Source organism: Rhamphochromis longiceps, linkage group LG10, assembly GCF_057381845.1.
Source record: "Rhamphochromis longiceps isolate RC_006_pf linkage group LG10, R_longiceps_female_GT1.1, whole genome shotgun sequence".
NCBI lineage: Eukaryota > Metazoa > Chordata > Actinopteri > Cichliformes > Cichlidae > Rhamphochromis > Rhamphochromis longiceps.
In genome coordinates, this window is record NC_140566.1 from 35,066,843 (window position 1) to 35,080,191 (window position 13,349).

Consider the following 13,349-nt stretch of genomic DNA (forward strand, 5'->3'; position numbering starts at 1 on the left):
CACTGGTGATGGCAGCTACATTGTAGCCACAGCCACCCTGGGGTGCACTGACAGAGGCGAGGCTGCCGGACACTGGCGCCACCGGGCCCTCTGACCACCACCAGGGTGGCTCATGATGTGCATTTAAAGAGGAAACTCAATATTTCTTTTCTATTTTTAGATCCCGTTAGATTTAGATCCCGAAAACAGATCCGGTGGAAAAGAGCAGAGCAACAAGACAAAGCATCCCTGGCTGCAGAGCCTTGAGCACAAACACAGACAGAGAGCCCTCCTGGACCCTCTGTTTATTGACTGAGGGTGCGTTGTTACCTGCTGCTCTCACCTGTAAGAGTGTAAGCGCGTGTTTATGACAGGACATCTAAAGCAGCGGGAACCAAAACGGATGAAGGACCGAGGACTGAACGTGCAGTGAGGAGTGCAAACACCATTCTCAGAGGTCAGCTGGCTGATACAGCTAACAAACATTTTATTATAAAATTAACTTCAAAAGAAACCCGGACATGTAGTTTAAGTCATTTTTGTTAAATACTGACACGACAAGCAGCCGTAATAGGATGGTTAATACACTAAAACCTAAACTATCATCGAACTATTTTTTCAAAATAATAAAGTCCGTTTATCTAAAAACAGGAAGCGTTGATCGGAGGACTGTTCAGCTAAAATAAATACACAAATAGTTCGATAGATAAATAAAATAATACCAGCAATAAAATGTAACAGAGGAAACAAAATCATAATAATACATCTGAGTAAAGTAAATCCACTCAGGAAACTAAATGAAGCTAAAATGTATTGAAAATAGAATAAAATAAAATATTATTTTTGCCGTTTTCTGGCGCTAAACGTCCTTATCTGCTTTTATTGTGAAGGACTCCGGAAGTTTTTTGATTACGTTAGCGGAAGACACGGGACCGTTTTCTCCGTAACACCAGGGCCGTTGTGCGGTAACCGAGCGGTGTTGAGACGTGAGTCGTGCCTCGGTACCTGGATGGACGCCCAGCGGTTCAGTTAGCTAACGTTTAAGCGATGTTTTCGCTTATTTCCGCGGACACCGGGACGGGAAACGGTTGAGCGGGACGACGGTAACTCCTTGTTTCTTCATCATCACTGATTAATCGGGGTGTTTTGTTTAAAAGTGCCGACTTTAATGTAGCAACGGAGCGATCTGCACTGACAGGTAGACTTAAAAAGTTTGTGGCCGCCTGGTGTGGGCATGCGCAGTTTGCAATATGGGGTTGAATAAACGTGATTTATGAAACTGTGGCTGAGTTAGCTTGTTAGCATTCTGATAAGGGAGTTGTTCATATTTGCTCATCTGTGAAGTGTGGAGGAGCGGAGCTAATGGCTCGGACTGTAAAGTGGCAGCCTGCAGGTCCAAGTCCAGGCTGGGTTAAACTGTAAATTAGAGTCACAGCGTCACCTGTGACCTTTAGACTCACATACCTTTTATTCTTTGACTCTAACAGGGTTCAAAATAATCAGAGCTTCAGTTCCGCTAGTTTCAACTCCTGCCTCTTTATGCCAGTTTTCTTCTGATTGGCTGCCCCTCATAAACAGAACATTTAATCAGCAGGTGGGCGGGGCTTCTTCTGGAGCGCAAAGCCAAAACCAGCAAAAAGATCATTTTGATGCTCGGAAATATTTCACATTAATCAGTTATCACCTAGTTATCCGTCTGTGTGCTGTGTTTGATGTGAGCACGTAGCACTGGAACATAGATTTACAACAGGAAATGAGGTGGAGCAGATCAGCACGTACTGTATTCATACAGCATGCACACTCATGTTTACTCACTGTGATAACCAGACCTCATCTCGAGCGTTTGTGTCTCCGTGCTCAGTTCAGGTGGAGTCACCAGCACAGACCTGATGTTGCAGCGGGTGGCGGTGGTCGGTGCCGGAGCAGCCGGACTCTGCGCGGCCAGGCACATCCTGTCCCGTTCAGGCCGCTTCGCTCCTCCGGTGGTGTTCGAGCTCTCTGAAAACGTAGGCGGCACCTGGTGTTACGACGAACGTGTTGGAAAGCTTGATAACGGGCTGCCGGTGCACAGCAGCATGTACAGAGACCTCAGGTAGGCTCACCTGTCTGCACACCATCGATGGGCTCGCTGCGAGGGCCGGCTCCACGTTTCACGAGAGCAGCTTTGCATAATTTATGTTGTAAAGTCATCCTTAACGCTTCAGTCCTGACTCGACTAAAGCCTAAAGTCACAGTTGTTTCTGGTCCTTTCCTGTGGGCTCGTTCTCTCTGCAGTCTCCTACATTGACATGAACATGAGAGAAAGGCTGAGCTGCAGTGAAGTTTCCTTTCTGTGCTCGCAGTTAATGTTTTCTGATATTCCGACAGGACCAACCTGCCCAAGGAGGTGATGATGTTCCCGGACTTCCCCTTTGAACCCCAGCTTAGCAGCTTCCTGCCCCATCAGGAGGTCCAGAGGTACCTGGAGAGGTACTGCCAGAGCCACGGCATCCGGCCTCACATCCGGGTGAGTCGCCCGGGATTCTTCTGAGTCAGATTTAAGCTGCTGGCTCTCATAACACAGTCTGTGATGTCATGTAGTGAAGGGTGCAGGTGGCTGCTTTGTGATACGTGTAGACTTTACGATTCAGTTAAAATCTTTATCGATGGCAGCATTTTGTATTTAATGCCCTTCGAGTGCAGAAAGGAAAATATCGACTCAGTAATGTTTTATTCCTTTCTTTGTTTTATTGTAGAGTCTTTACAGTATAAAGCGCCTGGAGGCAGCTGTTGTTTTAAATAACATTGATTGGATTGAAAATTGAAAAATGTCTGCATCTGTAAAAAGTAAGAGTGTGGAGTTTGTGGGAAAGACCACAGCCGTGACCATGGAGATGTTAACTCCGAGCCACAGTCTGAAGCGAGGCTCCAACCAGCTCGACTGCTTCTTGTATTTAACCAAGAGAGTAAAATCTGGTTCAACAGAGACCTGATCAGGATCACAGACGCACTCTGCAGTAGAAGATCTGAGGTTTCAAGTTTCCCAGCTGGATAAAAGCAGCTTTCGTTCGTTTGAACTTTCTGTTTTAACTCCTGGTACCAGAAACACGAGCGACAATCCTAACAGCTGTTCATAGGCAATAAAGATAATCAAGGCGATTACCCAGCATGCTTTGTACATGAAAATGTACCAGCGGTGTTGCTTCCTCAGGCTTAATGAAAGCTGTTCATAAAGCCTGGTGTGACACACCGAACTCAAACTCAAAACAAAGTTTTCATTTCCTTTTTCTTTATTCATCATCTCATTTATGTTCCCTCTGCAGGCACACGCTGTATTAAATAAACCATAAAACCCAAATAAAGATCCAGCAGTTACACAAACACTACGTCACAGCACTAAACACAAAGTCCATCCATCCAATAGTAGTCCTGACCTGGTTAATGTTACGTGGCTGGTTATTTTTCAGAATCCCTGAAAGAAACAAGTGTGATTGTGGTTTGTTGTCCTGAGTTTTTTTAGTTCTGGTTTATGAAGCCGTGACAGTGATCTGATTGGCTGTAACAGGGTGTTAAACATAAGGAAACATCGCTGCATCCAGGAACAGCCTGATGCTTCGTCACTGATGGAGTTTCTAATATGACTAAACTGCTCTCTAGTATAAAGCCAACACCTGAGTACCTGCCACCGGTGTGGACCCCAGGATCATCAGAGACTTGGAGACGATTTCAGCTCCGTCAATAAAAATCTGCTCGCCTTGAATTTTCTAAGAGATCTGATTTGTCTCAAATATGATACAATACAAAAGTAAACCTCCCGCGGCGCCACTTTCCTCACTGTGACTCTTTTTGTCAGTTCAACACTGTCGTGGAAAGCGTGAAGCCCGTCAATGTGACGACAGAGGGCGAGGTGGAGGAGAGGACGGCGTGGGAAGTGACATCATCTGATTCTTCAGGTCATCAGAAAACTGAGACGTTTGACTCTGTCTTCGTCTGCTCGGGGTGAGATCACACACTGCGTTCTAATGACCAGCAGGGGGCGATGGCAAATAAAAGTAATAGTGCAGAAACATATGAATCTGGTTCTGTGACCAACACTTCGCCCATGAGTTGATGGTCTCAGACGTAGTTTAAAGTTTCATTAAATCAAAGGTTAAACTACAGCATCTCATTGGCTAATGAGCCGTAACACCTGGTCAGCGTGTGGCTGCGATTCAACATATTTGCATTCACTAATTATTCCAGAGTGCAACTTTAATACGATGTCTTTTTTTAAAAGTCTTTAAATGTTGACATTTACAAATAAAAGTGTGAATCTTGTGAAGTCTAAGATTTTGTGTTTTGGAGAAAGAAAAAGATTTTATCCAAAAGCAGAAAGTTACAAAGTGTGTATTAAAGCTCTTAATTTGAAGGTGAGCATTTTATTTTGAAATGACTCTGTAGGCTTTACTTCAGAATAAAAGCCTCTGCCCCCTGCTGCCACTTGAGGGTGCCAAAGCTCTGAGTTCACCTGCTTCAGCGGCTCTTATTATTTTGACTCTTATTCTCGTCTGTTTTAAAGGCACTACTCAGACCCTCACATCCCACTCATACCAGGCATCGAGAACTTTAAAGGTAAAACAAACATTTATGCCTTCATAACAAAAACAAAGCTTTTACAACAAGCAAGTATTTTAATGAAAAGTTCCTGATATGATAGAAATTTGTTTTTCTGAGGAGATTGAATGAATGCAGTGAACTGCTGATGACTTCATCAGGTTTATTCTTGTGTTTAAGCCTCAGTAACATCTGTAAACACTCAGTCGTGATTAGCATTAATCTGTGTCAGTTTAGTAAATCGAGGTTCGCTGGTGCTAGATTGGATCAGCGGAAGGACTGCGCTCAGAGCTCAGTCCTCTCCTTTCTGTCTGCTGCACACTGAAGGTGTGGACAGTTTTGCGAGTTCACAGCAGATCGTGACACTTCAAACTGAGCCGCATCGGTGTGAGCTTCAGGAATGTTTGTGTGGCTGGTTAGACACACCAGCATTGTTCTCATTTTGTGCTGAATCCCCACAAAGCGTACCTCCGGGTGTGTTCAGACACCTCCGGGAAACCTTCGTGTTTCAGTCAGTTGGTAAAATCAGAGGTTTCAGAGGCTTCTGGACACCAAAGAAGTTTGAATGAAAGCTCAACAGGCAGCTCAGCCAAGTCAGTCAGAGAGACTTTATTTATCTCCAAGGGGCAATTAAGACAGACACCCTGCCGACCGTATATACAATGCACAAACATCACATTGGGGAGACCGGTCAGGCTAGGTAGCTCTGGCCGGTCGACCCCACGAGCAGCCACCCGAACCGAAACCATGGAAAATGCACAACATGAGGAAAGACGAGGAGAAGAAAAGAACTCCTCCCAGACTGAGCTCCAACAGGGAGATCAGTTTGAGAACAGAAAAAAACACCTCAACACACGAATCAGCACATCTCACAACATAAAGACATAAGCTTCGAAGGCGTTTGGAGGGGGTGGAGGTGAGTGTAGGTCTGCATCAGTGTACATGCGTGTGTGTTCCGTGTTCAGCGGAGAGAAAGTGTCCCTTCACCCGGTTATGCAAAAGTCAGCAATCTTCGGTCGGCGCCGGTGACCTTGAATGAGGAGTCACAGCAGCTGTTTTGTTATCTAACGGAGAGTTGTGTTATTCCCGTCAGCTTTTGCCTTGAGCATCCAGCTGGCGCCAGGGGGGCCGCATCAGATGAAGATGGTAGTTGTTGTGGTTAGTGCGAACAAACTGCCTCCAGTTTTACAGCTGGTCTAACGTCCATCACTGGTCACCAGGTCTCTTAATTCTCGTTGTTCTTCTCCATACTGCGTTCAATAAACACAGTCTTGAGTATTCACAGCCTTGCCCATCGTCTATCATGTCGGCCAGCCTTGTGGGACAACTTTTACCCCGCCTACTCTGGAACAGCTGTCACCGCTGCACAGAGCATCCCTCCCAGTGATCCATTCTAGAACCAGTGTGCCTCTCTGTGTGCAGGGAAAGTGCTCCACAGTCACTCGTATCGATTCGCGGAGCCGTTTGCGGGTCAGTCGGTGGTCGTTCTGGGAGCCAAAGCATCAGGTCTGGATATTTCCCTCGAGTTGGCCAATGTGGGTGCCCAGGTAACAACTAACATCTGCATGCAGATGTATTATTTTTATTATTATTATCTTTATTTCTTGCATATTTTAGTTGACCTACCAGAATGCCTGACGAGTGTGAGATTATTTTGGAGGAACCCACTGGGCACCAGTGGGTTCCTCCTCTGATGGGAGGAAGGTGCCAGGTGATAGACAGAGGGTGCATGTTCCTACATTTGTATTAACTGTTTGACAAAGCCACAGGAAGCCTCTGGTTAGAGAGCAGGAGGAAGAGGAGCGAGAGCAAAGACGTATAATTGTGTCTTTAAAGAAGTTAACAGCAGGTTACGCTGCATAACTGCAGCCTGGGACGAGCAGCGAGTGCAGAAAGCGTGTGACGGAGCTTTAGACTCACGGCGTGTTTTTCTTTCTTCATCTCACAGGTGACTCTGAGTCACCGCCGCCCTCGGATCACCTTCCCTCTGCCTGATGGGATTCAACAGTCCAGCTCAGTAGAGGCCGTCGAGGACGACGGCAGAATTCGCTTCCAGGTGACTGACCTCAACTGTATTAATCCTCCACTGCAGGAAGTCCACCTGAGACAGTGGCTTGTGAAAGTATTCGGCCCCCCAGCTCAGTCAGATTAGCGTTTGTGAACAGCAGTTTTCAGATCTTGCCACAGATTCTGGATTGGATTTAGATCTGGACTTTGACTGGGCCAGTCTAACACATGGATATGTTTTGTTTTAAACCATCCCATTGTTGCCCTGGCTTTATGTTCAGGGTTGTTGTCCTGCTGGAAGGTGAACCTCCGCCCCAGTCTCAAGTCTTTTGCAGACTCCAAGAGGTTTTCTTCCAAGGTTGCCCTGTATTTGGCTCCATCCATCGTCCCATCAACTCTGACCAGCTTCCCTGTCCCTGCTGAAGAGAAGCCCCCCCAGAGCATGATGCTGCCACCACCATATCTGACAGTGGGGATGGTTCAGAGTGATGAGCAGTGTTAGTTTTCCACACATAGCGTTTTGCATGTTGGTCTCATCTGACCAGAGCAGCTTCTTCCACATGTTTGCTGTGTCCCCACATGGCTTGTGGCAAACTGCAAACAGGACTTCTTATGGTTTTCTGTTAACAATGGCTTTCTTCTTGCCACTCTGCCATAAAGGCCAACTTTGTGCAGTGCACGACTAATAGTTGTCCTATGGACAGATTCCCCCACCTGAGCTGTAGATCTCTGCAGCTCGTCCAGAGTCACCACGGGCCTCTTGGCTGCATTTCTGATCAGCTGCTTGTTCGGCCTGTGAGTTTAGGTGGACGGCCTTGTCTTGGTAGGTTTACAGTTGTGCCATACTCCTTCCATTTCTGAATGATCGCTTGAACAGTGCTCTGTGGGATGTTCAAGGCTTGGGAAATCTTTTTGTAGCCTAAGCCTGCTTTAAATGTCTCAATAACTTCATCCCTGACCTGTCTGCTGTGTTCTTTGGACTTCATGGTTTTGTTGCTCCCAATATTCTCTTAGACAACCTCTGAGGCCGTCACAGAGCAGCTGTATCTGTACTGACATTAGATTACACGCAGGTGCACTCTATTTAGTCATTAGCACTCATCAGGCAACGTGCATGTGCAACTGACTGCACTCAGACCAAAGGGGGCTGAATAATTACGCACACCCCACTTTGCAGTTATTTATTTGTAAAAGATGTTTGAATCATGTATGATTTTCGTTCTACTTCTCACGTGTGCACCACTTTGTGTTGGTCTTTCACCTGGAAGTCCAATAAAACTGATTCATGTTTGTGGCTGTAATGTGACAAAATGTGGGAAAGTTCAAGGGGGCCGAATACTTTTGCAAGCCACTGCATATAATAAAGTTCAAGCAGACGCCTCCTGTGATTGGTTGGTTGTATTTGACACTGTGATGGGTTCCAGGACGGCTCGGTGACGGAGGCGGATGTCCTGATGTTCTGCACCGGGTATAACTTCAGGTTTCCGTTCTTGGACGCAGCCCAGCTGGGTCTGGACATCCAGGACCAGATGATGTCACCTCTGTACCGCTTTCTGGTGCCACCCGCCTTCCCCTCGCTCTTTTTCATCGGCATCTGCAAGATCATCTGCCCCTTCCCCAACTTCAACTGCCAGGTGAGCGGCAGTGTACCGTCATACCCACTGTTCTCCACTGCAGCAGTCCCAGTGTCGACTTTCTAAGAAGCAGAGCGGACTTACTCTGGTTTGAATGCCGTTTGTTAGGTAGCTTCGGTTGTTAGGTTCGTTTGTCTTCTATCGCTGCAGGTCCAGTTCGCCCTGGCCGTGTTGGAGGGCTCGGTCACGTTACCCTCTCGAGTTCAGATGGAGGATGAGGTCCGGCGGGAGCTGCAGGAGAAGCTGGAGCGGGGAGTCCAGCATCGCCACCTGCTGATCTTGGACCAGGATCAGTGGGAGTACTGCAACACACTGGCTCGCACCGCTGGCTTCCCACTGCTGCCTACGGTCATACGCAGCCTGTATGAGGAGGTGTGGCGGCAGCGACAGATTCACCCCAAAAACTACCGGAAGCTCAATTACAGGCTGATCAGCGACTTGGAGTGGGAGCTGATCAATTAATCGGTGAAGGGCAGGTGTGCAAAGGAAGCTGAGTCTCTAGCGCCGCATCAGGCTGTACCTGAGAGGCCTGCTCCCTCTGCCCCTCTTCAAATTTACTACACTTGCTTAGATTGAGGACTTCCACCCTCATCCGTAATTATACTGATTAGCCAATGAAAACCTTTTATATTTAAACTCCCGCTGCAGCTAATAAAGGCTAATAAGTCATCAAACCAAAATACATCGACACTTCACTTAAAAGCAGCATCATTGAACAAGCAAATTTTATAGGATGCACAAATCTCGGATGAGCCCCCAATTTAGCTCAGAACACAAAGAGTGGTCTCAAGAACCACCTTACAAATATTCCAATGCTTCAACTTTTGTGCTTACTGTGTGATAAATGTTCTCGCCTGCTAAAGCCGCTGTTGAAAACACACCTCAGAATTTTATTGGTCTAAAAGTCCAAAGTATTTAATACATATTGATTTGTGAAGGCTGCTTTTACTCCCTGTGAGTCCGTGATGTAAACTGGTGTGACTCCAGAGCTGTCACTAATATATGTGACTGGAGTTTATAACAATGGCACTTTGCTTTTAGTTTTAATTACTATTATAAAGGACAGTTAGTGCTCACAGTTGTCCTGTGAAGAAACAGACACAGGAAGGGCGGTGCTGATTATTTGCAGGTTATAGAGACCTCCAGCACTGATGCTGCTACAGAGATGAGACTGTGAGTCTGTGCAACGAGGTGTTGGCAGGTTTTAGATGACACAAATAGAAGCAAATCTGTGACGCCGACAGGCAGAAAGCGAAGCACTGCAGTAGGTTTTACCTCACAATCTGAAGGTGTGATTAGAGCGCAGAGCGCGGCAGGATCGCAGGCCCCGTTTCCTCTCAGGAGTCGATTCAGCTCATTTTAAATGAGCCAATCAAGCTGATTCTCAGGCCTTCAGAAATCATCTCACAGCATGAATCTAAATGTGTTTGCCCACAGCTGGCAGCAGGCAGAGTGAGCTCTACACAGTGACATTATCACTAACTGCACTTTATATGCTGAGATTTGGACGGTCACTGTGTTTTTAATGGGCTGATCCCTGCAGCGATATCCTATGATTCAGGGCTGACGGGAACTCTCAAAGTGTAATCAGATTACTGTGAAATCATGGTTCCAGCTCCACAGAGGACCAAGCTTTGTAGATTTAATCACCTTCTAGTGCCACCCTCTGCTGTGATTAGCAGAGCTGCCTCTAATAAACATTGTACACTCAAATCTACCTCAATCGTTACAATAAACGTTCATTATTTCAAGGACAAAGACTCGCTGTGGATGAGTCAGAGATTAATAAGCACTAATTATTAAATGCAGAGAGGTGTATAAACACATAGTGAGTGAAGAAGAAACACCCAGTGCATCATGGGAATCCCCGGCAGCCTACGTCTATTGCAGCATAACTAAGGGAGGATTCAGGGTCACCTGGTCCAGCCCTAACTATATGCTTTAGCAAAAAGGAAAGTTTGAAGCCTAATCTTGAAAGTAGAGATAGTGTCTGTCTCCTGAATCCAAACTGGAAGCTGGTTCCACAGAAGAGGGGCCTGAAAACTGAAGGCTCTGCCTCCCATTCTACTTTTAAATACTCTAGGAACAACAAGTAGGCCTGCAGAGCGAGAGCGAAGTGCTCTAATAGGGTGATATGGTACTACAAGGTCATTAAGATAAGATGGGGCCTGGACAATCACAGAGATTAGTCCGCTGTCAGAGGCCATAAGAGGATCAGTTATAATCGTCACTGTTTCTGTTCTGTGATAAGCTTTAAGTTTTTCTTTGGTAATTTAGTTCAATGAGTTCCTTAATTTTCTGATTTTTTGTTGAAGATCTTGGGTGTAGTGAGAGAAGTTATGGAGGCACCACCCTCCTAATAAAATACCTTAATGTTGCATCAGCTCTTGTTTTTAGAGGGAAACTCACTATTTGTCGTCCATCTCGTCATTTTACTTGTTTGTTTTGGTTATTTTTAGTTTAGTAAGTAATAAAAGTGTTCACTGTGTAAAGCTTAGTTTATCTTGGTGGGAGTGAGATCCGTGTTTGTTTTGTGTTAGCTCACCACACATGCTGTAGTCGTGTTGCAGTTTTGTTTCCTTTCTAATCTTAAGGTTTCTTTCTGTCGTGTTTATACAGCACGGCTCCTGTAAATAAACTTAATGAGTCCACACAGACTGTTTTGTGTGTCTCCAGAATAACTGTCTGCAGTTGGTGTAATATTAATTCTGTCCACTACACAGATATGCTCTAAGTGCAACTCAGGAATGCTTGTCTGCCAGCATGTGTCGGGAAAAGAATCTAATTGTTAGCTCTGAGAAAGCCTGGACAATAAGATGTCATTTCTGGTAAAGACGGCTCACTGTATTAGTCAAAAATACACGTGTGTGTGTGTGTGTGTGTGTGTGTGTGTGTGTGTGTGTGTGTGTGTGTGTGTGTGTGTGTGTGTGTGTGTGTGTGTGTTGGAAAACACTAAACATGGCAGCATAGGAACAAACTCTAAGTCCATGGAGGCTGGGGTCTGCCACACCAGACAAGACCCCAGCTGCAGGCTGCACATAACAGCAAGATGCCTGCAGACAGGGCATACATGGAACGCCATAGCCAAGTGGCCGGCATAGTGTACAGGAACATCTGTGCCGAGTATAACCTGGAAGTCCCGAGGTCAAAATGGGACACGCCCCCTATGGTGGTGGAGAATGACCGAGCTAAGATCCTGTGGGACTTCCAGATACAGACGGACAAACCGGTGGTGGCTAACCAACCGGACATAGTGGTGGTAGACAAACAGAAGAAGACGGCCGTAGTGATCGATGTAGTGACCCTGAATGACAGCAACATCAGGAAGAAGAAACACGAGAATCTTGAGAATGGTGGTCCCAGTGGTAATCGGAGCACTAGGAGGGTGACTCCAGCAGATCCCGGGAACAACGTCGGAGATCTCTGTCCAGAAGAGCGCAGTCCTGGGAACAGCTAAGATACTGCAGGACCCTCAAGCTCCCAGGCCTCTGGAGAACTTAAAGACATGTTGAGGAGGTAATTTAGCCATTTAGATCAGCTGTGTTGGATCAAGGACACATCTGAACCCTGCAGGACACCGGCCCTCGAGGCCTGGAGTTCGACACCTGTGTGGTGTTAGTTTCTCATGCATGCACCTTAGAAGTAGGTGAAGTTGTGCCAAAGATTTCTGGTGCTATTTAATCTGTGTACAAAAAATAACGTCAGATGTGAGTTTTTTCCACTTTCTTCTGATTTTGGTGATGTGAAGATGTTGCAGCACGTTTGGAACATGAGTGAAAGATGAACACAGAGAGGGAAACCGCTGCCTCTGATTTAACCTTTGTTTCTCTGATGATAGTTTGAGGTTAACATTTGTTTAACAGTGAAAACACAATTGCTTGATTATGTCTGGGATGTTTTGGAGACGTGTTCCTGTGCAGTGACACCACTCAGCCACCAGTTTAGTATCCTGTCAGCTTCAGCTGGACTTTCTATGAAAGTTTCACCCAGAATCTAAAACTGTGTAATAAATAACAGTGATGACATGAAGGCTGCTTAGTATTAGTTATTGTATGATGTCAGCAGAAGCCCGGCTGATTTGTCTCTGAAAAAGCTGATTAAACATTTCTGAGCAAAGACAGATCCACAAACAAGGCCGCACAGAGAGCTGAGTTCAACAACCCACTTTAATCCAGACAAAGTCCCACAAACACATCAAAGAAATGAGGTGTGATATCACAGAGTGACCCAGGCTGGACAACAACATGACAGGAAGCTGCAGCGCGTGCCTCTGAAGGAGATCCATCCAAACAGCCGGGCCGGCACGGCTGCAGTCAGCAGGTGCAAAAGTCGCAGCATAAAATCATAATGGTCACTTTAAAATGTTAATAACTCAGTGCTGAAAACACAGTGTGTTTCTAAACTGACTAAAACTGACACAGCAGTTTCTACTGATTGGTCAGGACTCCGTGTCCTTGTGATCTGTATGCTTATTGTTTAAAATTCAACATATTTCACAGATATTTAACATGCAGCTTTAATCAAATTTGGCCTTCACTGGATTCATGTACAAATATTTTTCTTCTCTGCCTTTTTTCTGAGAGATTAAAGTACATAAAAAAGGATTCATATGTATTTTCAACATTGCAAACCCATCCATCTGTTTTTTTCTACTTATCCAAAGCAGCGCCGCTGTGGTCACAACCCTATCCCAGCTGTCAAAGGTGACATGCACCTGGGCAGGTGTAGCACAATGAGACAGCCAGGCATACATGTGTTTGGACTGTCGAAGGAAGGCGGAAGGAGAAAGGCGCGAGCCGCCCTCCCTTCAAGCTTTGACGATACAGCTGTGAATTGTTGAAATTCTTGATTTATTCGTTAAAAGCAAAAAATTGTCCCTCCCTCCTGTGTGAAGTGAAATGTTTCTGCTTTGTGAAAGCCACTACAGGGCTCGAGAGCGGCTGCCTGCGAGTCAAAGAAATAAATACAATAAATAAAAACAGATTAATGCAGGTAGCTAATCATTTCAGAATCATCCATACTGAGAGTATCAACGGGCAAATCAACATGGAAAAGCTCCTCTTAATGCACTTAAGGTAAATAGCCTACTATTTTAAAGAAAGGACCTCAACAATCAGATCATCCCATATAAGCACCACTTGGCAACAGTGGGGAGGA

The 13,349-nt window shown here is 45.7% G+C and overlaps 1 protein-coding gene across 3 annotated transcripts; it reads left to right on the forward strand.

Annotated features, from left to right (window-relative positions):
• The first annotated feature begins 910 nt into the window (after window positions 1-910).
• Window positions 911-11,144, forward strand: LOC146661330 (uncharacterized). Of its 3 annotated transcripts, none has more exons than XM_085421511.1 (9): window positions 911-1,082; window positions 1,841-2,071; window positions 2,347-2,485; window positions 3,812-3,957; window positions 4,517-4,569; window positions 5,974-6,098; window positions 6,500-6,607; window positions 7,983-8,192; window positions 8,343-11,144. In XM_085421511.1, the coding sequence occupies exons 2-9, from the start codon at window positions 1,869-1,871 to the stop codon at window positions 8,652-8,654; spliced, it is 1,296 nt and encodes a 431-aa protein (XP_085277637.1). In that variant the 5' UTR covers window positions 911-1,082; window positions 1,841-1,868; the 3' UTR covers window positions 8,655-11,144. The 3 variants fall into 3 exon arrangements, with proteins under 3 accessions (XP_085277637.1, XP_085277639.1, XP_085277638.1); XM_085421513.1 differs by having other exon boundaries at window positions 5,974-6,086; XM_085421512.1 differs by having other exon boundaries at window positions 1,846-2,071.
• Window positions 11,145-13,349: the final 2,205 nt, after the last annotated feature.